Source organism: Cadophora gregata (genome assembly GCF_030347475.1).
Source record: "Cadophora gregata isolate MNR1 chromosome Unknown scaffold_2, whole genome shotgun sequence".
Taxonomy (NCBI): Eukaryota; Fungi; Ascomycota; class Leotiomycetes; order Helotiales; family Ploettnerulaceae; genus Cadophora; species Cadophora gregata.
This window is the reverse complement of record NW_026695925.1, coordinates 1,793,600-1,816,862: the sequence shown is the minus strand read 5'-3', so window position 1 is coordinate 1,816,862 and position 23,263 is coordinate 1,793,600. Positions and strand designations below refer to the sequence as shown.

Below are 23,263 nucleotides of genomic sequence, written 5' to 3'. Positions count from 1 at the left end.
ATACCGTTCTTTTGCATAAACCTCCGACCTTCGTGGTTCTGTGATGAACTGTCTTGTTGGGATGGGAAGCAGGAATACGATATGGGTCAAGGGGTTTGCATTACAGGCGTATCTGGCAAAAGTTGATTGTCTCTTATCTGCGGACCGAGACCGCGTCATTAGTACCTAAATAAAATTCAAGTCAATCGTGCCCCATGCTGCTATTTGAAGTCGTGAAGGAGCGTGTAGTTCGCACCTGCCTCGGTGAGTGACCATCTATGAAAATGACAGGAACGCTAAGACTGTGACCAGAACAAGGGAAGTACATCCTCATTTCCAAGCAGGCCGCCAGATTAAGCATCATCAACACCGTCGCACCATCGTCAGCAACATAATTTACCCACTATCATTAGTTCTCGGATTGGAACAGGAAACGCCAATCTCTGCCCTCGACAGCAGTACTTGCTTGCATTGCCACTGCGTGACGAAAAGCAACAATAGTGTTCTAGGACTACATCATGAAGAGAGTACACAGCAAGACTGGCGGTGACCGACCAGGCTCTGTAAGCCCAGAGATTGAGGTACCTGAAGCACTTTCAGAGCATGGAACAGTCAACAGGGTCCCAAGCAACTGTGCGATGCTTACTCCCCCAAGTTCGCCTGAGGACCATAACCGACCTTCGAAGCTTCGAAGACATGGATCGAAGCTGATCACAGCCTTACGTTCATTGAGGAATAGCGGTAAATACCCTTCAGCACTTCCGAAGCCTGTCCCAATGACTGAGAACAACAGTATCCGCTGCCTCAGTTGCTGAATTAACCCCTCCCATAAGTCCAAGTCGAAGATTTTCTGCTGCTGCGATTGTTAAAGCACAGGAAGAGCCAACTGTGGTCCGTCGAACACAATTTAAAAGCCGGCCAAGCCTGATATCTCTAGACAGAGGCGTTTTGGAGGTAACACCAGAAGGTTCGCCATCTACCAGCGCAGAGTCTAGCCGAAACAGTGGGAAATCATCTTTACTTAGGCCCGGGGAGTCAACTGGCAAGACCTCACTCGACTCGAAGATCTCTTCGAAGTCAAAGATTGGTTCGCAACATTCGTCTGAGAACAGGAAGGTGGCCACGAAGCCAGTAACTGCTGGTGAATATTTCCCAAACGAAATACCTATTTTGGCACCCATTGTGGAGAGTCAAGAAACACCAGAGCCTGTACCAAGTACTTCCGCCAATACAATTCCGTGAATCCACTTTGGTCTGAGTACTAACATCCGAACCAGCTATTGTCACCGTTGAACGAGCTGCCGCAGCTAAAGTATTCTTTGAAACCCACTATAATCATGCCACCTCAGGGATGTTGACACCACGCTCTATTCGCAGAAGGCAACTGGAAGGTGCACTTTATCACGAGCCCAATTTGTCCTTAGCGGAGCAAGATGAGAAGCGGCGAGCATGGGCTCAGGACGAGACCGTAAGTGGTCACACATTGACGCAGCGATATCACGTTGATTCATGCCCTGTACACTCTACGGCATACTAGTTTTCTAGCATTTGCTAACCGTCCCTCAACCTAGGATCATCTTCGAGAAATGAGGGCCATGAAGGTCCGGGCTGGAAATGCATTGAGCGGCAAAGACATAACGAGTTCTCGCTACGAAGTCGTAAAGGTCCTAGGAAAGGGCAGTTTCGGGGTCGTCCGTCTCGTCAGAGAAAAACTTGATAAAAGCACTCCATGCGATCCTGAAAAGAAACGAGAAATATACGCCATGAAAGTCATTCGAAAGTCTGACATGTTACGTAACAGTCAAGAAGGACATCTTCGGGCAGAGCGGGATTTCCTGGTTGCTGCAGAGGGCTCTCGTTGGTAAGTCCAAGATCTTGAATACCCCATGGCATTAACCAGTGCTTCGTACCTGGCCTGAAAACGTTGGCTTACAAGTACAGGGTCGTACCGCTCATTGCAAGCTTCCAGGATTTGAACAATTTGTACCTTGTGATGGAATATATGCCCGGTGGTGATTTCTTGGGACTTCTGATTCGCGATAACGTACTTTCCGAATCTGTGACCAAGTGGTATATGGCGGAGATGATTGTCTGCATTGAGGAGGCGCATTCGCTTCGCTGGATCCATCGAGATGTCAAACCAGACAATTTCCTTATTTCGGCGTCCGGACATCTAAAAATTTCAGATTTCGGCCTAGCATTCGATGGGCACTGGTCCCATGACCAGGCATACTTCAACAATCACCGGTATTCTCTGCTTTCCAAGTTGGGGATCAACGTGGAAGGCGACAGTATCGACATTAAAGAGGGGAGAATGCTTGCCCACAATTCAGCCACTGGCAAGGACAAACGACATGAGCGAACATCATCCAATGGTACGGATAGCGAAGGAATCCTTAACTGGCGAAATCGGTACGGTAATAGGTCACTGGCGAGGTCTGTCGTGGGTACCAGTCAATACATGGCTCCAGAAGTGGTGCGAGGGGATCTATATGATGCCCGGTGCGACTGGTGGAGCGTTGCAGTAATATTGTATGAGGTAAGTGACCATTCAAGCCCTTCAAGCACTGCAATAACATAGCTCAGTGCTTGTACGGCCATACTCCGTTCCTCGCTGAAGAAGGTGGAAGGCAGCAAACGAAGCTCAATATTTTGGTAGCCACTCATTCCTCTCACCAGCTTTCTGGCTCCCCACTGATCGATGCAGGACCACAAAAATACATTTAACTTTCCTCACAAGCCGATCGTTAGTAAGCGATGTCAAGATCTTATTCGAAGCATCATTCAAGACAAAAGCACCAGACTTTGCTCCAGACGGTACAGAATGAAGGACCATCCTTCAACATCGCACCATGTTACGGATTATGCTGGCCGTTATGTCTTTCCTAACGATGCCGAGGAGATCAAAGCCCATAAATGGTTCAGAGATATCCAATGGGATCGACTTCACATGATGGTGCCACCCTTTGTTCCTAGTATCAAGTCTGTTGATGACACACATTACTTCGATGAGGAAGATCCAATCTCAGACTTTTCTGAGTCTATATCTGGGCCACCCCCAACCGCCGACGAGATATCTGATGCTCTCAGGCCGTTCAATAGAGAGATTCAGGTTCTGGCAAAAAGTTTTGTCGAACGGCCCCACGACTCGGTAAAGATGAGAAAGGTTGAGCGGGAGATAGATGCATTCGCAATGTGTGATGAGCAAAAGGAATACCTCAAGGCGTTCGTTAAACATTATGGAAGAAAGGAGAAGAAACGACCCAGAGATCGTTTGCTGAGAGACAAGGATACGGCACCAAAGGTTCTGGAGTTGAGAAAACGAGGTGCGTTCTTGGGATACACCTATCGAAGATTCCGTCCCAATAGAGAGAGATACTTTCAAAATGGCACAATCGGACAAGGATGTGTTGCTGGAAGTATAAGTGGGAAAAGAGCTGTTTGGCACCGAGCAAGATTGAGCATACACTGATTCAACTAGATGTGATTGGGGTTATCTGTTTGCCGAGAATGCTGTAACGAGCAGGGCTTCAATCCAAGCTGTCATGTAAGCAAAGCAGAGCATCATTTTGAAGTGAGCAACTCGGACTCTCTGTAGGCAGCATACAGTTTGATTGAACAAAAAGTCAAGCGGCATCGTCTCTCCTTCCTTGACTTGTGCTTCGGCTATGATGCTCTGGTAGCGTTTCTGGAAGGGATTTCTGGAAGTGAGTGCATTGCTTATGAAAAAAAAGAAGAAAAAAGAAAAGGGGGCTACACTTGTGGCCTACTCTCTTCATTTTCATGCATCCGTTAACCAACAGGAAGATGCTTTAGGTACGAGTGACATCGAGTGACTCGGCGTTGATCCGTGAACTTCAAGAGTAGATATGCTCAACAGGACTTCTCATGTTCTCTCTCCTGCCTATTACTATGCAGTTTTTGCTGACATGGAGTTCCAACATCCGTTCGACTTGCTGAAACCTGCTTTACGATGAACTACGACCATTGAGTGCGAAATCATGGCAAGGGCATGTTCATGTTCACTCGGTCTTGTAACTCTTGCTATCGAATCAGGCTTGCAGCGTCAATGAGATTCTTGCCATTCACGAGCTAACACAGTCGAGCTGTAGGATCTCTCATTCGGTGGTAAAGTGACTTTAAATGGTCTCTAGAGTAGTTTTGCAGCCCACCGACTCACTGGAGCGGGATAGAGTCACTATAGCGGTGGATTTGTGAAAAACACGAGCTCAACAGCACGCAGCAGTGTATTGACATTCAAGTGATGCTTAATTTGAAGACTGCAGTCCTTCGGTATCATAAAAAAAGAGCTCGCATACCCGTTGTTGAACTTAACTCTAAGAACCCGACCGATTCCTTGGAAGTACACTCGCCTGTTGTCACAAGTATCATACACCCTCCTTCCCATTGCTCAAACTCTCATCATCAAGAAATCACCTGGAAAAGAACCTTCCAATCATGCCACTCGCCAAATTCCCAGCAATTCCTCCAGAATACATGGCACTACCAGCCATATTCGATGCCTGGCCGAACTTGTCACATCTCGAGAAAGCCAGGGTATTTGTGATTGTCAAACTGAGCGCAATAGCTATCAATCTGTCAGTTATGGCCTCTCAATTCCACCCACTGATTAGGAGTCAACATACCAACCAACGTCAACCAAATAAATTCAAAGCTGAAAATAGCCACGAACGCCAGCGCCACCCAAAGCAACGGCTGCGAGTACAGTGCGATCCAGAAGAAGCGGCTATCGGTTGCATTTATAACTTTGACTGAAGGGTCCGACGACTCGAATACCCAATGCGAATCCCCCGTCTGCGCATCGACTTCGTTCCACCACCGAAGGCCGACGAGGCGCCGCCCAGCGATGTTCTTGAGGTAATAGAAGTCGGCTGCGAGGAGGAGAATGGTGATAATGAAGATTAGGACGCTGTTTTGCGAGTGTTAGCAATTTCATAATTGGAGGTACTCGCTGTTCTTGCGCCTCGAGTCTGGTCGCAAGCTTCCCAGAAGTGCCAGAGAAGATAGTCAAAACGTACAAGTTCTTGGTGAAGAGCAGTCCAAACAAATACACCAGTAAACTCGCTGCAAAGACCTTGTGTTAGTTGCTTGATTGATTACTTTCAGGCCACATCAACCCCGAGAACTCACAGATCCGGAACCCGAGGAAACACAGTAGCGTAATAGGATGTGAGGATAATCTCCAGCTCAGCGAGCCCTGCGGCTCTTGATTTGCTTCCATCGTTGGTCGTTGTTGACTTGTTGAATGCGAGGGATATTGAAGTGAAGAGCCGCGTACTGCTGCTTGTCTTGACTCGAAGAAGCTACAGTAGCTTGACCCCCTGTTTGCCAAGACGGCTATGGAGAAGGCTGATCGGTAGCCTTACCGCGATGTACCGAGCTTATCTTTACTTCCGACGAGGGATTGACTTCATGATAATAATAAATCTTCAATCTACATCCTTCAATCACAAATTGGTTCTCTTCGAAGGGTTTGAAGCTCCTTCATGATACCTACTTGATGTTTGCAATATGTCCACGTCCAGTATCCTCCGCCGTGCTCTCTTATATGGTGCCTACCCCTCAATATGGAAGCTCTCCTCCCCGACCTCGAAGACAACAGCAATTATTCCACCCTCTTCCAACATGCCCACAACAATGCGGAAGCACATGCACTAATACATCCCCTTAGTTCCCGCATCCTCTCCCAAATTCCTCCAAAAATCCTTAACCCTCCCACCCCTCGACACCGTCTCCTATGACCTCGAAGACAGCGTAACACCCACCCAAAAACCCACCGCTCGAAAAGCCCTCCTAGAATTCCTCTCCTCCCCAACTCGACCCTCAAATATAAACGAGCTCTCCGTCCGCATAAACGCTGTCTCATCAGGATTGGCTCTCGACGACCTCACGACAGTCCTGAAAGCGAAACATGTCGATGCCATCGTCGTACCGAAGGTAAACAAAGCGTCAGATCTGCATTTCGTAACGGATGTCTTAAGACATCAATTGCCGTCTCGACATCCTGGAGATGGAAAAGCGAAGGGTGAACAGGAACAAGAACCAGTCAAGATCATAGCATTGATTGAAAGCGCTGAGGCAATAATGAACCTCTCGTCTATTTGCGCGTCATCTCCTTACCTCAGCGGTCTGATCTTCGCCGCGGAAGACTTCGCGCTCGATCTCTCTCTCACGCGGACGCCCTCGCTCACTGAATTTCTGTACGCACGCTCTGCAATCGTGACGGCTGCGCGGGCGTACTCCTTACCATCGACGATAGATTTAGTCTGCACCAGTTTCAGAGGTGATGAGGGGGTCAAGAGATTGCAAGAAGAGTGTGTGCAGGGACGCGGGTTGGGATTTAATGGAAAGCAGTGTATACATCCGAGTCAGTTGGAGGTGGTGCAGAGGGAGTTTGCGCCGGGGAAGGAGGAGGTAGAGTGGGCTGTTAGGGTTGTTATTGCGGACGAGAAAGCGGACAAAGGGGGCAGGGGGGCCTGGACGCTAGATGGGAAGATGATTGATGTGCCAGTTGTAAGGAAGGCGAGGAGTGTCGTGGGTAGGGCGGAGAGGTGTGGATTTGATGTGAAGGAGTTGAGGGAGAAGTGGAAGGGCCAGGAACCAGAGTAGAGAGTCTGGGTACGAAGAGATGTGTGAACAGACTGGCTTTCATTATGAGCCACAGAACACCGACTCTCCAGCCAAACTCCTCATATACGCAGCTTTGGTCTTCATCTGTCTTTAGATGGTGATGCTTGTGTAAAGTTATGTAGGTATTGTTCTGCACCAAGTACTGGCTAGTATCTAAAAGTACACATGCTCAATGGCATATTATGTCGCTTCGAGTCAACGGTATCTCTACCAGAAATGATGAGGCTGCCAAAATCCACTTTGGTGAATATCTGCCCGGAGCTTATACTCATCATGTTGATAACCATGGGATGACTCTGGATGTGGTATTGGGAAATGCTCTGAGGTCGTCTGTTCGGATTCATGACATCCATGACTCTGGCCTCCTATTTCATGAAAACCCTGATTGGCACCGTTTGATTCGGCATTCGAGTTGCCGAGCTCATCGTAATACTCCTCATTCGCATTACTAAGACCTTGCTCATATGCTTGGTACATTTCCCTACTGTTGCCATGATCAATACAGTAAGCCGTCTCGGCCAAATCATGGCCATGTTGCTGATTCTCGTAAGTAACTCTCGCATTATAAGCAGGCGACGCGGGACTTGAGGACTTCCAAGATACCTCACCAATAGCGTTATTCGAGCCATCATATTCGACGTGATAAAAATTGGATTGTCGCTGCATCTGCCGTACATATAGTGACTGGGCCCCAGCTAAGGGTGGCAGACTGGCATTGCCAAAGGTGGTGCTACTTAGAGAAGTACCCAGCCACCCCCCGGTCGTAGGCAGCCCGAGATACGTCACATTTCTGCTGCTCACATCATCTTCCTGACTGGCGTCCTGTTCCGCATGGTAACTTGATTCCCCTTGTTGTTGAAATTGACTTTCAAAATGGGTTGGATTGTTGTTCAACTCGATATTTAAGCGAGATTGGCTTGTCTGAGAGACAATTGGTGAGGCCACTTGATTTTCCAACAAAGGTGCTTCGCCATGGCCCAAAGATTGTTCATCAGAGTCTTCGTATATAGTCGGAAGAGATGGATTTGAGACCCTGCTAAGTAATGGTCTTTGATTTGAATTGACTACTACTCTCAAGCTTGTAACTTGGTGCATATCCTCGTTTAGGAGACGTCCGCTGTCAGTCTTCAGGAACGGCATCCTGCGATTCGTTTGGTTCTCGACCGGTAGCTGCTTCTCATTACTTGTTTCTCGTAGAAGAGGTACTGTTGTTGATGATCGCTTGGGTACTTTGACACGGGCTTTCTTTGCGATTTCATCGCGGGTGAGTGGCTTAGCCTTGGATACCTGAGAATCATTTAGCCTTTGGCCTCCGGCGCCTGTCCGCTGGCTATGTTCGCCAGCACATGCACCCTCACGCCAGCCCAGTGTAGGATCAAAATACTCAATGACAACGCGCTTTCGGCTCGGACCACGCTGATCAATTATGTCTATCTGCTCAGTCTGGTCTGTGGAGAGAGCCTTTCCGGTTCGCTCTTGTCGCTCTGGCAGAGTGGCTTGCGTCTTGCGCATTGGAAACTCTGGCAATCCCATGACTCTATCTTGCTGAAGCTCGTTGGTCGTGTCATTCCGAACTTTTGAGGAGCTGTTACTTTCTGTGGATAATTGGTCAGTTGACTTATCGCGTTGAACGTCTTCATCAGGTCTTAAATTATGTCTTTCGCAAATTTCCGGTGATCCATTCGTCTGATTCAAGTCCACGGTGAGGGTATTTTCAATGCCTGTACCTCTGAAAATGCGAGTCTTCTCTATTGAACGACGAACGGAATCAAGGGTGAGACTGATGTTTCTTTGATCAAAGCTGCCGTGTCGTGACGTGGAAACAGGAGACCTCTGGCTTTCAGACCAGGACACGTACGTAGTAGCTTTTCCCGAGACTCTGCTTGAAGAGTCGGGAGGATTGGTGGAATGATCGACTCTTTGAGAAGCATTGTAATCGTGGCTTACTTGGTATTTCTCGAAAAACGGCCCGGCAACTTCGAAGTCTCTGCTTGGCTCAGATCGAAGATCAAGAGGCTCTGAGTCTCTGTACTTATCTCTATCCCCTTCAGGGTCCAGTCGCTTGGAGTATAAGTTCGGCTCTTTCCTGAAAACATCTTGCGCTGCACCACTACAATTGGGCGAAACAGCCTGTAAGTGTGCCCTGGTTGGCCTGAAAAATGTCGATATCTCATCTTGCATCCTCGATGACTTCTCCCTCTCTTTTTCACGAGACCTTGACTTGACCATATTCTCCTTGTCGCTCTGCGGACGCGCTCTTGAATGTTGCAGAAACTCCATTTCGGAAAAAGCGAGATCGGGTACTATGATAGATCAATATGAATTGCTCCTGTATCGTAGAGAATACTCACGCCCTCGACGTCTTGCGGGGGATGAAGCCCGGCCGTTGTTGAATAAACCTAGACCATTGGAGGGTCGAATCTAGACCTGTCAATCGGCTGCTATGTCCGAATACATGAGGACTCACAGTTAGGCGATCTTGGGAAATATTTTTAGAACGGAAGTTCTGGATCAGCTCATCCCCGGCTGTATTGGCTGCGTTCTTGCTGCCCCCCCTTCTCTCTCGCTTCTTCCTACTCGACCTTTCTCCGCTGGCCCTCTTTCGCTTCTTGTTCTTCTTTTTAGGTTCATATATATCTTCACGTGTCTTGTGGCGCGGCCTCTTTTCAAATGTCTCCTTAGGATGATTCGGCGTCGAAGAGTGACTGGGCAGTCCAGATTCTGACGAGGCGACCCTCTGCTTCTTCCGAGGTGGAGGTGAGTACATCTTAGATTGATTTAGAATCACATGCTGGGTTTCGTCCCGTGTTGACTGATGCGACATGGATTTGACTTGGACCTCCAGAACCGAGCTATCTGATGATGAGTCGTGTCCCTTCCTTCTTTTCGAAGGTCCAGAACCATGTGCCGACTCTAGGGGGGCACGAACGGGAGGGACTTCAGCTTGTGCTGCTCTCTTTGCTTCTTTCTCTTAGACGCGGGATGTCAGCAAGAGGGGTTCGTCTCTGGAATGGACATTTACTCACTGAACAGGGCTTCCCCCGTTACCAAGGCATCGTCTTGATCGGTATTGGTTTCGGTTTGTTCGAGCCATCTTCGCACATAATGGTCATCTTCTCTCAAGTCAATACTCAGACTCTCTTTGGGCAGCTTCGCAGGAGGAGGCTTCGGATGAGCTTTCGCTCTTGAGGCATCCTTGTGAACTCGACGGTCTGGATCTTCCGAGTTGCGGTGATACTCCCGTCTATGACGGTTCTTGGAGAGTTTGGGCATGGTTTGTAACTCGCCACTGCATCCTCCTGTTCGGTATCGAGTCTCCGTGGTGCCAACCGGGTTGTGAATGTGAATCTCAGTGACGTGGTATTGTTTTGTCAGAACTTCTATTGATAGCTGGAACACTCGGTCGAAGTATCGTCGTGCTCTGCTCCCTGGATTTCCAGAAAAGAGTTGAGGTCAAGTCTGACCATGATTCAGACTCAGATGGGAAGTTTCGAGGCGCTACCTCCGCCATTGTAGGCAGTTACGCAAATCGTGCGTGCCATATCCATATCGTGCCTGCCCAACTAGGTAGGGTCAGGCAGCAAGTGTCATTCGAACTTCCAATCCGCACCAGAGCAATCCGTATCTGGCAAGGTCTAGAGATAGATTTCTTCTTGTGTTGAACCGACACCAAGTCTGTAAAGTATTTGGCGGCGGTTGAACTCTCTCCAGTTCATCGTTCTGGGATCGAGACTAAACATTACCAAACGAAACATCACCGCTTAGGAGGCCTTAGATTTTTGCGGCGTCCCTGCATGAGAGCTGGCCGTGGGAGAGGTCGGAACCTAGCGTCCTTTGGCCTGGCTGGCCTGGCACACACGGTAGCGAGGGTAGGTACTGTAGGTATGTTATGGTGCAGTGAGATGGCTAAGGACCGAAGTTGACGGCAGCGAAGTTAAAAAGCGGTGTGGATCGACTACAGCCCTATGAGTTTTCCAGCGATCGAATATGCAGCCCTGGGAGTTTTGGTCTTTTGTCTACACTCGCAGTCTCTTTTAGGAACTGTAATATGACGAGTCGAATCCTTGCCTGCAAGCACTCTTTTCTTTGTGAGGTTGTCACATGAAGTGCAGCTCATGCGAGAAATGCCGTCTAGAGGTAGCTGAGAATCGAGCACAGTGGATTGGATCGCCTCATCGCGACGCAAGATCGGATTGCTGTTCGTCCCGCTTTCTTGGATAGCCCTACCTCAACATGAGAGCATGTTCGCTGTCTTAATGGTGTCAGGGTGTATTAAAAGGCTCGAGATGACGCTCGAGATGACCACTCAGCATCTGAGCTTGGCATCGGGCAGAGGACAGGAGGAGGTGCAGTTGGTAGTAGGTAGGTCAAAAGTTGGATGAACAATGAGCTAGCCGCCTTGAGAAGAGGTCCGCACACGACTCACGGAAAGGATGACTTATGATGCGATCAGTAATTCGATTTGCTGGAGCTCTCAGCCAATGCCCCGTCGACTTATATATCTCTCTCAATATCCATATAGCTCCGAGGATCCTGCTGCGTCATTGTAGATACCAGGGTGATCAGGTACTTCTTAAGAAAGTTCACTGCCGCACACAAGCGGATGGGAATAATACTGTACAGTAGCTTTGGTGTCTGGAATAGAACGAATTCTTTGCTAAAGAGCCCAAAGCAGACCAGCAGTGTTGTAGTATAGGTAGAGTTCGTAAGCTGCGTGTCCGCGATGGGACCAGACAGCCACGAGCTAAGGTAGATGTGCCGATGCCGATGCAGGAGCTGTGTGGTGTGTGTATGGGAGAAGGCTCCATTCTTTCCGACCCAAGCAAAGTAAGTAAATTTACCTCTACCTTTCTTACCTTTCTTTTATTTTTATTTATTTATTTTTTCCCACCTGCTCATGTCTGGTGATGGCTCTCGAATGGATTCCATTTGAGCCCAGCGAGCCCAGCGAGCCCAGCAGAAGTCACAGCAAACTCAAAAAGCAAGGGTCACACTAAGGTAGGGTAAGGGTAGAGGGGTCCGCAGGAGAGGGGGGGGGGGGGGGTAGCTACAGTACTGTTGGGTAGGTAGCGTCTTCTTATCGATAAGAGGGGCAAGCCTCCCTGCCCGCCTGCCTGTCTGCCCTCAACCTTCCTACCTACTCTACTGTACAGTAGAATTATTCCAATGCTGGAATCATGGACTCCACTCAGCTCCGCCCTCCATATCATATCCACCAGGTTGGACCCTTGGCCATGCCTATGCCCATACAGTAGGACCCTGAGTGGAAACGGTTGATCCAGGTTTCACATGGAAGTAGACAGAATGGAAGAAAGCTTCTGAGCCAGGAAACAGCACAGGACAAGACATGGCACGGGTGCAAGGAGAAGAGAAGAGAAAAGCAGAAAACTACCAACTGTACTCCTTAGGTGTTCGGCTCTCCATTGCTTGCATTCGAATGCTCCCAATTATTTCTTTTTCAAGCAGAATCTCGACCAGGTACGAGTACGGTATGTCATCCAGCTATTCACCCCATCCCTCTTCTCCCATCCCCCTTCTCCCATCCCCCTTCTCCCATCCTCGGCTCGTCCATGCCTCGCCTGGTGTGCACACCCCGCTAGAAAATCACCTTCAACCTATCTCATCCCACTCGGTCCTCAATCACATCACATCATCATATTTCATCCAAGACGGGGACGAGGGCTCGACATCTGTGAGCCTATCCCAACACATCCACATCCACATCCACATCCACATCCACATCCACATCCACATCCACATCCACATCCACATGCAACTCATCCTTGCCACCGCCTGCCGGAGCAGACGATTAAAAAGCAGCACGTCAAACGCATACAGAACCTGTTCGCCGACAAAGCTGCAGTGCATTTTGCATTACATCTTCTTCCTTCATGGAAATATCCTCGCAGGCTCTGGATTCTGACTAACACGGCCAGCCCGCATATTGAGGCTTGATGTCGGAATGCTTCTCTGGCCCGCCTCGATACGGGATCATCACCTCATCGGGTGAGTATTGGGGCATCAACTGTTTTTCAATCGTTGGCCGTGGGCTATAGCATGACCTGGGTATCATCGACATGTTGCTCTCCCCAGATCCGGAGCCGTACAGGATGTGTAGATTGCTGTCGATAACATATACTGCCATTACTATATGCCTGGAAGGACAAATATTCCTAACTCCGTAGAGTGAAAGAAGCCAACATGCATCCGATGCCAGATTTTTGCCCTTGTACACACATGAAGCTGCAGCTTTGCTTTATCTACTTGAACAGGCTATGCTATGCTATGCCATACCATGCCATGCCATGCGCAGGCAGAGGACGTTGGATGCACAGGCCAAAATGCGCTCCAATCCGGCGCCACAGCCCAACTGGCTGCATTACATTGCATTACACCTTCGACCTCAGAGTAGAGTTGACATCGACTTGACCTCAGCTTGGTACTGTATAATTATGGTGGACCGTCTCCCTCACAATGATTTCTGGCTCGGCTTGCCGCAACCACTGCCATGGATGGCTTTGGCCGCGGCCAATGCTATGAGCCGCCATGCGATGCTCTAGTTTTCCTGGTGTGCTCGACCTTTGTCTGACCGGGCTCTACGCGGCGTGAGGTTGTGGTGTGGGTGTGGGTGTGGGTGTGGGTGTGGGTGTGGCGAGCACACTGGATTGGAGGAGCAACCTTGCTGCCACACCACACTAACCCCGGTCTCCACCCCACTTGGATGCTTCCCAATTGGAACCTGAAGTCCTCACTTGCCAGCTGCTCAGTTTCGTAAACGCACCTCATGCAAAAGCCATCAAGACATCAGTCAATTCTTGACTGCCCCTGTCAGGCTGCGCTGCATGCAGGCAGGTGCAGGCAGGTGCAGGCAGGTGCAGGCAGGTGCAGGCAGGTGCAGGCAGGTGCAGGCAGGTGCAGGCAGGTGCAGGCAGGAACTCGCAAGCTTGGGCAGCAGCAGCAAGCATAGAGAAAACCAACCGGTCAACCAAATTCCAACGACGGCGAGCCGTAACAGTGAAGCGCAGTGAATGTAGGTAGCTTCAGAGTAAATGTGCAATAGTGAAAAGCTCAGGCTCAGGCTCAGGCTTGGTTTGGTCTAGCCTGTCTGGTCTTGGTCTGCCTGGAATGCGAACAAGCTCAAAGAGTGAGCCTGGAAAGCGCAAAGTCAAGTCAAGTCAAGTCAAGCTGGGCAAGTCAAAGTAAAGTAAAGCACCGCAGAGCAACGCAACCTGCATTGAAGTGAAGGTAAAAGTGAAAGAAACAGCGCGCGCGCGCTATTGCGACCTCAGCGCTAGTGGATTAGGCGAGACGAGGGGCAGGTCAGAGCCTTCATATTCCCCCGCTACTGCACTGCACCACCTTGCTTTCCCTCTCCTCTCCTCTCCTCTCCTCCAACAACCAACTCTTCTTCTCTCCACTACATCCTCTACTTGCGATCCCCCCAGAATCGCAACTTTCTCCCTCCTTCTCCTTCTTCAATCAAACGTGCGTACTGTCCTTTCAGTCGTCCACCAAGATTGTCGGTCATCTCAACCAACAACATCCATCAACTTCATCTTCGACCTCGATCACCCATCCCACCCACGACGGCACCACTCTCTCTCACAGTTCGTCTGATTCTTCTGCTTGCTATGCGCTGACCTTCCTGCTCCTCCTCGATCTCCTCACCTCATCTCAATTTACCTCCCACATGTCATATCACACAACTCCCTTACTACTCCGCGTGAGCGGGGGCTATGTTCTGCCTCGATGTACTTTCTTTGCGTGATCCGCGTCCCCTCCGTCCCCGTCTCTTCACAGCCACCACCGCCATGACGCGCTCTATTGTGTCTGGATGCGCGCGGAAATTGAGACTTTGAATTCAGGTTACTCCAACAACATCCCAAAAATGTCCAAGCTCTTTATTGGGTAAGTTCACGATTGCGCATTTGCGCTTCCACCCTATCAGTCCAACAAGAGCTCACAACCGATATAGTGGCCTTGCATGGCAGACAGATGAGATTGCGCTTCGCCAGAAGTTTGAGGAATTCGGCGCCGTTGAGGAGGCTGTAAGTACTCCATATCCGTCCGTGGCATTATTAACTCTAATCACAATTGATCAATAGGTCGTCGTAAAGGACCGTGATACTGGTCGTAGCCGTGGTTTCGGCTTCGTTCGCTATGGATCCGATGCCGATGCCGAGGCTGCCATTACCGCCATGAACAACACCGAGTTCGATGGCCGCACCATTCGTGTTGACAAGGCTTCCGAGCGTGGCTCTGGAGGCGGCGGTGGTGGTATGTGCTTCTGCAGACATCTTGTGTAACCACAGCTAATATTTCATAGGCGGTGGATTTGGAGGTGGACGTGGTGGTACGTGCCGCACTTGACTGCTTTCACGCTACCAGAGCTTGAAGCATCATTAGGCTTAGACTTGTTCAAGGCTAACGAACCTATAGGTGGTGGTTACGGACGCGGAGGCGGTGGATATGGTGGTACGTGCCTTTCCTGCTACTGCATTATCATTATCCAAGGTCATTGGTCGATGTTGAGGTTCCTCGCTCATCTTGAATGCTGAGAATGGATCCTAATAACGCAACCATCAACTATAATTGGGCAATCACTGACAGATGGTTACAGGCGGCGGTGGAGGCTACGGAGATAGACAACAGGGCGGAGGATATGGCGGACAACAGGGTGGCGGCGGCGGATATGGTGGACAAGGTGGTGGATACTCCGGCGGAGGTGAGTTATTCCGGTCGACTTCCGTCGACATACATGTTGCGTGAGCTCTTACTAACATTGCGAGATAAAGGTGGTTACTCTGGAGGCGGCGGCGGATATGGAGGTGGAGATCAACAACAAGGTGGTGGCCGCTGGTAAAAGATGTCGGCCATGATATTCTCTCGGACCTTGCTTGCGTCGGTACGTACGTTTTGAGGACAAGAAAAGTCCGCTGGGGTAGCAGCGAAAGTTAATTGTGTGGTGCGAAACTTGAGGATCATCGTATAGATGGTCATCGATGGTCAGCCTGCGTGGTCTATGGATGCGGTTCCTTGGCGAGCCTTACGCTCTGCTCGGCGTTTGGGGGGATTTCCTACCTGTTATTGTCTCACAAATTCACACGCTGAGCTTCGAAATTTCGACCAAGATCATTCTGATCGAGGGTCATTGCGGGTTATTTCTGACGACTGCACTTACTGCAGGTCTGATCTGTCTATGGCGGTACTTGCCCAAATTGGGAAATGAAAAGGCTTCTCCGAAACTACTTCTCCGTCTCTTCTTGCTCGTCTGTGCTACTGACCTTCTCAAGTCCACGGCCGAGTGCCTCTGCTGTGGCCTGACTTCCATCAAGATTCGCCGCATGCTCGAGCTTCCTGACTCTTTCGGCAAGGTCTTTGATGTGCTCATCTCCACTCTCTGCACTCAAACTATCCAGAGCCACATCCAAGTGCAGAAGATAATCCTTGTTTAACCCACTCGGGCCAATGCTTGTGTTGATATGCTTCGCTAGTCTGTCTGGATCTTGCGGTCCCATAAACTGGTCATTGTCTGGTGTGCCGATATAAACAAGTGTCCGTATTGTTGGAGAGCCATCGCTAGGGTAGAATGGAGTGTAGTGGATGGTGTATCCATTGATCTCTCTGATGTCCAGGTATTCGCGAACTTCTGCGACTTTCGAGGCTTCGATTCGGTACGCCACTCCCCAGACCTTTTCGGATCCGGAAGGATGAGGGTCGTCCAACGTCTCCCAAAACGAGCGTTCGATAAGAGTAACTACTCTTCCTGGTGCCTCAGGCGTTCCTCGATGATCTTGACTGCTTCAATGTCAGTAAAGAGCGTTGGATAGTAGGAATGCTCCATACCTTGCCTGATTCATCCATAAGCCCTCGACCTGTGTCCATTAACAGAAATACAAACCTGCCAGAATCGGCGAACATATCCAGTTACAAAACCTGGTATACGTCGGTCTACATTGTGATGAATGACAGGATCTCGGTATGCAGTGGTTCAGCAGTCTCACCGAAATGCGGTGGAGGTTTCCATATCAAACTCCTGAAATGGCATGTCTGTCAGACTCGAAGCCCAGAACTCCCCGGACGAATGGCTTACCCGTAACCAAATAACCAGAATTCGGACTCTGACACTCCCGAGTCAGCAGACATGATGAAGGTGTGAAGATGGAAGGGCTGAAGAAAAGTGTGGGAAGTTGAAATTAAAACTACGTAATTCAGTGGAGGAGTTCCACTGAGCTGGTGCCGAGCCAATGTTCTGGGCCGTTGTCCAGTCAAAGCATGGCCTCGCTATCAAAGAACAATCACAAACTGCTGGAGTTGTCAAATCCCCAGACTTTGAATTCTTTGGACTCGAAGCTAAGCTGTGCAGCGATTCCGTCCAGAGAGAGTCCAATCCTTCCCGGCTCGTCCTGCGCCGCACTGCACTGTCTCGATCTGGGCTGTGGACTCCCGCCGCCCAAGCCACGTCCAGCGACAGGGCTCAATCACGAACACCAGCTCTCGAGGCTGGCAAAGGCTCCTGCTCCTGCTCCTGCTCCTGCTCCTGCTCCTGCTCCTGCTCCTGCCCTCCCCTTCTGTGCAACTTGACAACTCCTCTCCCCGCTGATCAACACATCACAAGTTCTCCCTCGATTCTATTACCTACAGGAACCTCAAGATGGCCTACAATCGCACCTTCAATCCAGACTCACTACCTGCGTAAGTCAAGCTGCTGTGCCCCCGCCTTAGTATAATAAATCCAGCTGAACCTCGATCCTAGATTCGCAGAACCCGAGAGGGTAATATCCATTCACCAACACTTGGGACGATGACGCGGTGCTAATAGCCGATACAGAGGAACTCGCCTTCCTATAGCCAGCAGGCGCAACCTCAACAACCTCATCCTACAAGCTACGCAGCACTTCAACAACAGCAGCAACAGCAGCAGCAACAACAACAACAGTACGCGAAGCCTGCCCCTCCCCTCCCAAATCAGCACGGCGCTCCTGGACACTCACCAGGACACTCACCCGGCATGCAACCTTCGAACTACGGCTACGGCCCTCCTCAGCAAACCCATGGCTACGGATCCCCTCCTGGCGGCTACGGCCAAAGACCAGCTCCTGTTCAGAACAGACCACCACCAGTCTCCAGACCTCCCCCATCCCCCGCTCCTCCCAACGGTGCAGACCCTGCCCTGTGGCCCCTTTTCAAAGCAGTTGACAAAGACGGTATACTTATCCCTCCTCGAACACCATAGATGCAGACACTGACATCTGCCCGCTCAGGAACCGGCCATCTAACAGAGAAAGAGCTGCGCGCAGCACTCGTGAATGGCGACTGGTCCTCCTTCGACCCACATACTGTGAAGATGATGATTCGCATGTTCGACAGCGATCGCTCAGGTACAATCGGCTTTGAGGAGTTCTGCGGGCTCTGGGGCTTCCTGGCTGCTTGGCGATCACTCTTTGACAGATTCGATGCCGATAGAAGTGGAAATATCAGCCTGGATGAGTACACGAATGCGCTGGTCGCGTTTGGATATAGACTTAGTCCGCAGTTCGTGGAGACGTTGTTCAGGACATTCGACAAGAGGCGCGATGGGGCGATCAGCTTCGATCTCTTCGTTCAGAGCTGCATTAGCTTGAAGAGGATGACTGACGTTTTCAAGAAATATGACGAGGACAGAGATGGTTTCATTCAACTGTCATTGTAAGACGCTTCCCGAAATCCTCCTCGTGGAAAGTATGTGGCTAATAGTGCAAAGTGAGGAGTTCCTGAGCGAGATTCTTAAACAGAGATAGTTTTGCTTCAACCACACGGTCACATATTTGCATTTTTACATTGCCCGTATGTCCTATTTTGCGATGTTTGTTACCCTTGCGTGGATGATCTAGGAAATATCCATAGACATAATACGATACCCAAACTTGGTCTGAATTGCTTGTTTGAGCCTCTGTTATTGATTCGTTGTTTCTTGACCAGCTAGGACCCGAGCTGGGTGCTTGCATCGAGGATGCCAGTCTTCTCCGCCTTGAAAAATAATATGAAGTTTCTGTGGACGCCTGTTGGGTGGAGAGAAGAAAATAGTAGCCGATCGAGGCGCTCAATTATTTTACTACAAATCCGTGAAATAAATCGTTACACCAGATGTACTGAAATAAATCTAGGACATAGATATGTCCATTAGCTATTTCTAAAAGTTGCTTCAAAACGGTGTTTCTTTTACATAGTTGTAAATAAAATAATGGAGTGTTTAATCGATTGGTTTTTGTGTTTTTATGGTGCCTCAATCGGCTATATAAATCTCCGGCCAACAGGAAGCACTGTCTGTTTTCTGAATCAAGTCATACTCGCCACAAAGGTTGAAGCCATGTGACGTTGATGCATATTTCCAACCAGCCAAGCATGGGTGGACGATAATCTCCTGTATGCAAGACATCCAATGCAAGCAGCCAAATGCCAATCGGAAGAAGTATACTCTTCTCAGCCCTGAATGAGTAATTCTTTTCGGAAACTGCCGTTTGGCGCCTGCGGGGGTTGTTCAACTCATCCTAGGCGGCGATCTGGTGAAACTCCTTAAAGGCTCACCGATGGACGGTGGATTCATTCCACCACAAATATTTCCCAGCTTCAGTCAAAAGCTGACCGTTAGGCGGTCTATCCCTCTCGTTCAATGGTGTCATCTTGCCAGCCAACCCTGCAAACCCGGGCGACTATGAACATGCTTCCCGGAGCACATGTTGGTTCAGCTCAGCCTCGCGAGCGGCCGCAGGAACGATACTGAACCGCCCGCCTATCAACATAGAAGCTGAATGGGACCTCTCCAATGATATCCCAGAACAATCATCTCACTCATTTGTGGCTCTCAAGTTGAGAAGCGCTGCTACTCTCCCCCCCCTAAACAAACGTTAAACGTGGACTTTTGTGGGCTGTAGTCCTGGTAGGCCTTTTCTGACTGGTTACCTCCTCCCCTGGACAGGCTCGAAGCACGAGCTAGATTCTGGTCAACTGTAAAGGCGAGGGTAGCTTTAGAAGGTTCAAAATACACTTGAAGCCCTGCTTAAGGCTAGGTATCAGCAGAATCATTGGTATAACACCCTAGCTGACTACCCACACGAGGCCCAGTTTTCATGAGGTTTAACGTTTGTTTAGGGGGGGGAGAGAGTATTCGTTGCTGACGTGAGGGCACCACGCACACCCTTGGCGGGCTGGGGGCTGAATATGTACCACCCGATTCCGCGGCTGTGTACCCCTAGAGATGCCTGGAGTATTTATAATATCTCTCTTTCTCTCAATTCCTCATGTTATTTATCCACTATTGAGCTTTGTCAATACTTGCTCTCCCATTCTCTACAAGCCACATTGTCGTCTGTCTTTTGAGTGTGGGACGTGTTGATCTTCGAAATACATCAGAATCATACTTCAGCCTCGTTTGCAACCATGGCTCTGGCCGAGAAACTTCTCGAGAAGAGCAAGATGCTCGACGAGCTACTCCCCAAACCCCCTCGAGAAAACCTCAACACCCACTTTGTCCTTGGTGAAATCATCGACCAAATTGACCTAATCAAGGATGACTTCCCACTCGTCCAAATTGCGACTCTCAAACAGCACCTTTGGGACATTCGCAACAAGAATGTCGACCCTGAGATTCACCTTCGCGGATTTCTCCATGTCTTCAAGAATACTGAGGTCTTCAAAGACGCTTTTGAACAGCTCGATGAAGGCATGAAGTTGCGCATCAAGGCTTTCATGGACGGCAAGAGTGAGAAAGAGGTTCTAAGTGCCGGAGGCAGGACGGGAGAGGCGTTCGTTCTGCCTCCGAGTCCCCCTGTTAAACACCACTTCCGCAAGCTTGTGGAGGATTTGAAGGAGGACATCCACGAGCTGTTCCACCCCGAGCATAAGGCTAAGGAGGGTGAGGTTGTGCAAAAGTTGGGGGTGGAAGCTAGTACCAAGGGTTACCCAAGGATTTTTGAGGATGCGGCCGAGACTAAGACTATGGAGGTAAGACTTGCCACTTTCATTTAACGCAATGTTCCTATGGTGCCAAAAAGCTCTGGAATTAAGGACTTGGTTGTTTACTGTAGCTGGCGGGCGGTTAGCGAAGTCGCTTGCTCTGCAGAATTGCTTTCGAGATTTGTGAAGCATTGGGTATCAGGAACTGACCATCTACAGGTACATGGAAACACGGACTTCCGCAACTGGGGCAAGAGCGTCTCTAACACTCCGAAATGGACATTCGTTCCCAAGACGATCCTTGGTCTTCAGAACCTCGTCAAGTGGGCAAAGACCAACGACTTCCGTGTGAGATGTAGCGGTTACAGACATTCCTGGAGTTCTACTTTTTCTGAAGATAAACAGATCTTGGTCTCGCTACTCAACCTCGAGCAAGTAACCACCATCCCGGATGTCATGAGTATTACAGCCGAACACATCGATCCGGATAATGAATTGAAGGTCATCCAACTCGCTGCTCCTGAGAGCACAGCTTCCGCAGGAGCTGATAAGGCTCTGGTCCGAGTGGGGGTGTCTGTCACTAACGAGCAGTTCAGACGATGGGCAGTTGCGAATGACAAGTGGACATTACCTGTGGATGTCATTCTTGTCGAGTAAGTTTCCTCTCTGTCGCCCACAGAATCATCACTAATCAGACCCAGGGTCACATTTGGGGGCGTAAACGGTCCCATATGCCATGGCGCAGGTCGCCGCCATCAAACCATCAACGACTACGTCCGAGCTGTTGAATATGTCGATGCCAACGGCGAGCACCGCACCATCTCCGATCCAGCACACTTGAAAGCCGCAGCGGGATGTTTTGGTCTTTTGGGCATAGTAACACACATCACTTTTGCCTTGGACAAGATGAGTTATGCTATCATGGAGCCCTACAAACCCGACATTGGGCTCGCCATTCCACCTCTCTCCCGCAACGATATCCCCATTGCGCTCCGCAAAACTTTCACAGACGCTCAGTACGCCGCCGCCTTAGTAGAGTTCAAGAAGCGTGCCCAAGAGGACTACTATAGCGAGTGGTTCTGGTTCACGCGCTCGCAGCAGGCGTGGGTCAATACGTGGAATGCCACGGATGAGAAAGAAGGTGCGGTAGAGTATCCTAGCCCATTCATGACGTTCGTTCAGTGGATTGAAGGCTGGCTGGGAGGTGTTATTACGGAGAATCCTATCTTCCAGGCAATCCCTGGTAGATGGCAGGCGGCGATTCTGTCGACGTTTGGTATGGTTGCTTTGCCACCGTTTGAATTTGTTGGGTTTGCGCAGGGAAAGACGGAGACGATTAAGACGAGTATGCCGAATGCGTTGCATTTCAGACGTGGAGTGAGTTTTCCTTCCTTTCTTTATTTCTATCACATCATTCAGCAGACCAGTTCAGTAGTGGAAAAGTATTCAGTACTGACCTCAAGAACAGATCCAAAACTCCATCGTCCGCGACATGGAGTTCCAAATCCCCATCCCTGCCCTCGCCTCCGACCCAACCCAGCCAGACTACAGTATCGTGCAACGCGCCTGGTGGGACATTATCAACCTTTGCTACGAAGATGACGACACCCCCATGCGTCTCACTCTTGAACTCCGCATCATGGGCGACTCCAACATCATCATGGCGCCCCAAAACGGTAACACCTTCGGTACTGCCTCCATCGAAGTCATCAGCATCCCCGACGCTGTCACCGACAACGAATGGATCCCTTTCCTGCAACGGGTTGCAGATCTATGGATGTCGTACCGCGATGCTCATGGTGTGCTGCTGAATGTCCGCCCGCATTGGGCGAAGGAGTGGGAGAGTATTAATATGCGGGGCAAGCCGGCGAGGCAATATTTGAAGGAGGATGCGTACAAGGATGCTATTCCGCTGTTCAGGGAGACGTTGAAAGAGATTGGAGAGGGGCAGGGCTGGGGGCTGGAGGACATAAAGAGGAGGTTTTCGAATGAGTTGTGGGATTATATGATCTATTCGTAGGAGCTTTATTTGGATGATTTCTTCTGGGACTTTTGCCGTAGAAGAGATATGAAGTTAGGTTAAGTTTCTTGTAGGTCTGCTTTCCTAGGACTTTCGGGTGGGCGACTTGGATAGCACGTATGGATAAGCGTGTAGGAATCTAGACAATCAAAGACACTCTCACTTATGTGTCATCATGAGAAGCAGCTGTTATCGCAATTGTGAACGACAAGTAATGTTTCGTCAAGATGCGACACAGATCGATCAGGTATAAATGGGAGCCCTATCAGCTGGGCTGTTGCTAGGGTTGACATTTCGCTTCAGGCTTCCAATGGGCTTTGTTTTCAGCGGTCTCAGCGCGATCACGTGCGCAAGTCAACCCTGGCAGCAGCCCAGCGGATAGTGAAGCATACTTCCTCGCGTCCCAACAGAAGTTGGCGGAGGACTGAATGAAGTTCTAGTCACTTTTGTGAAGCTTTGATCTAGTATATCCCATACTGAGCTGGTGTGAGACTTCTGTAATTATTTTGGGGCTGAGGAATCTCTGTGATGCGGAAGGCTCAGGGGCTCGAATGCCGTGTTTTGATTTCCCGCTGCTAAGCGAGAAATCTGGGAGAGCGTCGTGTTTCGTCTCAGCTACACATCTATATACAGGTCATCTCCGACTATAGACATTTGAAGAAGACAAGTTCCGAGTAC

General features: G+C 49.7%; 8 protein-coding genes across 8 annotated transcripts; 5 read left to right on the top strand and 3 right to left on the bottom strand.

Moving 5' to 3' along the window:
• Window positions 1-497: 497 nt before the first annotated feature.
• Window positions 498-3,451, top strand: ONS95_007890 (uncharacterized protein; the record flags this gene model as incomplete). The annotated part of the gene is made up of 7 exons (XM_058501414.1): window positions 498-720; window positions 773-1,195; window positions 1,257-1,447; window positions 1,551-1,840; window positions 1,921-2,518; window positions 2,566-2,634; window positions 2,687-3,451. The coding sequence occupies 7 exons, from the start codon at window positions 498-500 to the stop codon at window positions 3,449-3,451; spliced, it is 2,559 nt and encodes an 852-aa protein (XP_058362733.1).
• Window positions 3,452-4,203: 752 nt separating this feature from the next.
• On the bottom strand, window positions 4,204-5,333 carry TVP23 (Golgi apparatus membrane protein tvp23). Its single transcript, XM_058501413.1, has 4 exons — window positions 5,131-5,333; window positions 5,019-5,064; window positions 4,626-4,909; window positions 4,204-4,567 (listed from the first exon to the last, which is right to left on the bottom strand). Exons 1-4 carry the CDS (start codon window positions 5,219-5,221, stop codon window positions 4,413-4,415), a joined length of 576 nt encoding a protein of 191 aa, XP_058362732.1. The 5' UTR covers window positions 5,222-5,333; the 3' UTR covers window positions 4,204-4,412.
• A 67-nt stretch (window positions 5,334-5,400) lies between these two features.
• ONS95_007887 (uncharacterized protein) lies at window positions 5,401-11,542 on the bottom strand. The gene is made up of 4 exons (XM_058501411.1): window positions 9,657-11,542; window positions 9,098-9,600; window positions 8,982-9,051; window positions 5,401-8,933 (listed from the first exon to the last, which is right to left on the bottom strand). The coding sequence occupies exons 1-4, from the start codon at window positions 9,901-9,903 to the stop codon at window positions 6,838-6,840; spliced, it is 2,916 nt and encodes a 971-aa protein (XP_058362730.1). The 5' UTR covers window positions 9,904-11,542; the 3' UTR covers window positions 5,401-6,837.
• Window positions 5,415-6,609, top strand: ONS95_007888 (uncharacterized protein; the record flags this gene model as incomplete). The annotated part of the gene is made up of 2 exons (XM_058501412.1): window positions 5,415-5,551; window positions 5,672-6,609. The coding sequence occupies exons 1-2, from the start codon at window positions 5,512-5,514 to the stop codon at window positions 6,607-6,609; spliced, it is 978 nt and encodes a 325-aa protein (XP_058362731.1). The 5' UTR covers window positions 5,415-5,511.
• A 2,922-nt stretch (window positions 11,543-14,464) lies between the features above and the next one.
• Window positions 14,465-15,493, top strand: ONS95_007886 (uncharacterized protein; the record flags this gene model as incomplete). The annotated part of the gene is made up of 7 exons (XM_058501410.1): window positions 14,465-14,538; window positions 14,606-14,678; window positions 14,736-14,907; window positions 14,957-14,983; window positions 15,070-15,105; window positions 15,251-15,355; window positions 15,426-15,493. 7 exons carry the CDS (start codon window positions 14,465-14,467, stop codon window positions 15,491-15,493), a joined length of 555 nt encoding a protein of 184 aa, XP_058362729.1.
• Window positions 15,494-15,875: 382 nt separating this feature from the next.
• ONS95_007885 (uncharacterized protein) lies at window positions 15,876-17,192 on the bottom strand (the record flags this gene model as incomplete). The annotated part of the gene is made up of 4 exons (XM_058501409.1): window positions 16,724-17,192; window positions 16,635-16,666; window positions 16,477-16,581; window positions 15,876-16,428 (listed from the first exon to the last, which is right to left on the bottom strand). Exons 3-4 carry the CDS (start codon window positions 16,488-16,490, stop codon window positions 15,876-15,878), a joined length of 567 nt encoding a protein of 188 aa, XP_058362728.1. The 5' UTR covers window positions 16,491-16,581; window positions 16,635-16,666; window positions 16,724-17,192.
• A 92-nt stretch (window positions 17,193-17,284) lies between these two features.
• ONS95_007884 (uncharacterized protein) lies at window positions 17,285-18,410 on the top strand (the record flags this gene model as incomplete). The annotated part of the gene is made up of 5 exons (XM_058501408.1): window positions 17,285-17,325; window positions 17,387-17,405; window positions 17,462-17,837; window positions 17,895-18,318; window positions 18,374-18,410. 5 exons carry the CDS (start codon window positions 17,285-17,287, stop codon window positions 18,408-18,410), a joined length of 897 nt encoding a protein of 298 aa, XP_058362727.1.
• Window positions 18,411-20,049: 1,639 nt separating this feature from the next.
• Window positions 20,050-22,585, top strand: ONS95_007883 (uncharacterized protein; the record flags this gene model as incomplete). The annotated part of the gene is made up of 4 exons (XM_058501407.1): window positions 20,050-20,613; window positions 20,785-21,218; window positions 21,267-21,942; window positions 22,034-22,585. The coding sequence occupies 4 exons, from the start codon at window positions 20,050-20,052 to the stop codon at window positions 22,583-22,585; spliced, it is 2,226 nt and encodes a 741-aa protein (XP_058362726.1).
• Window positions 22,586-23,263: the final 678 nt, after the last annotated feature.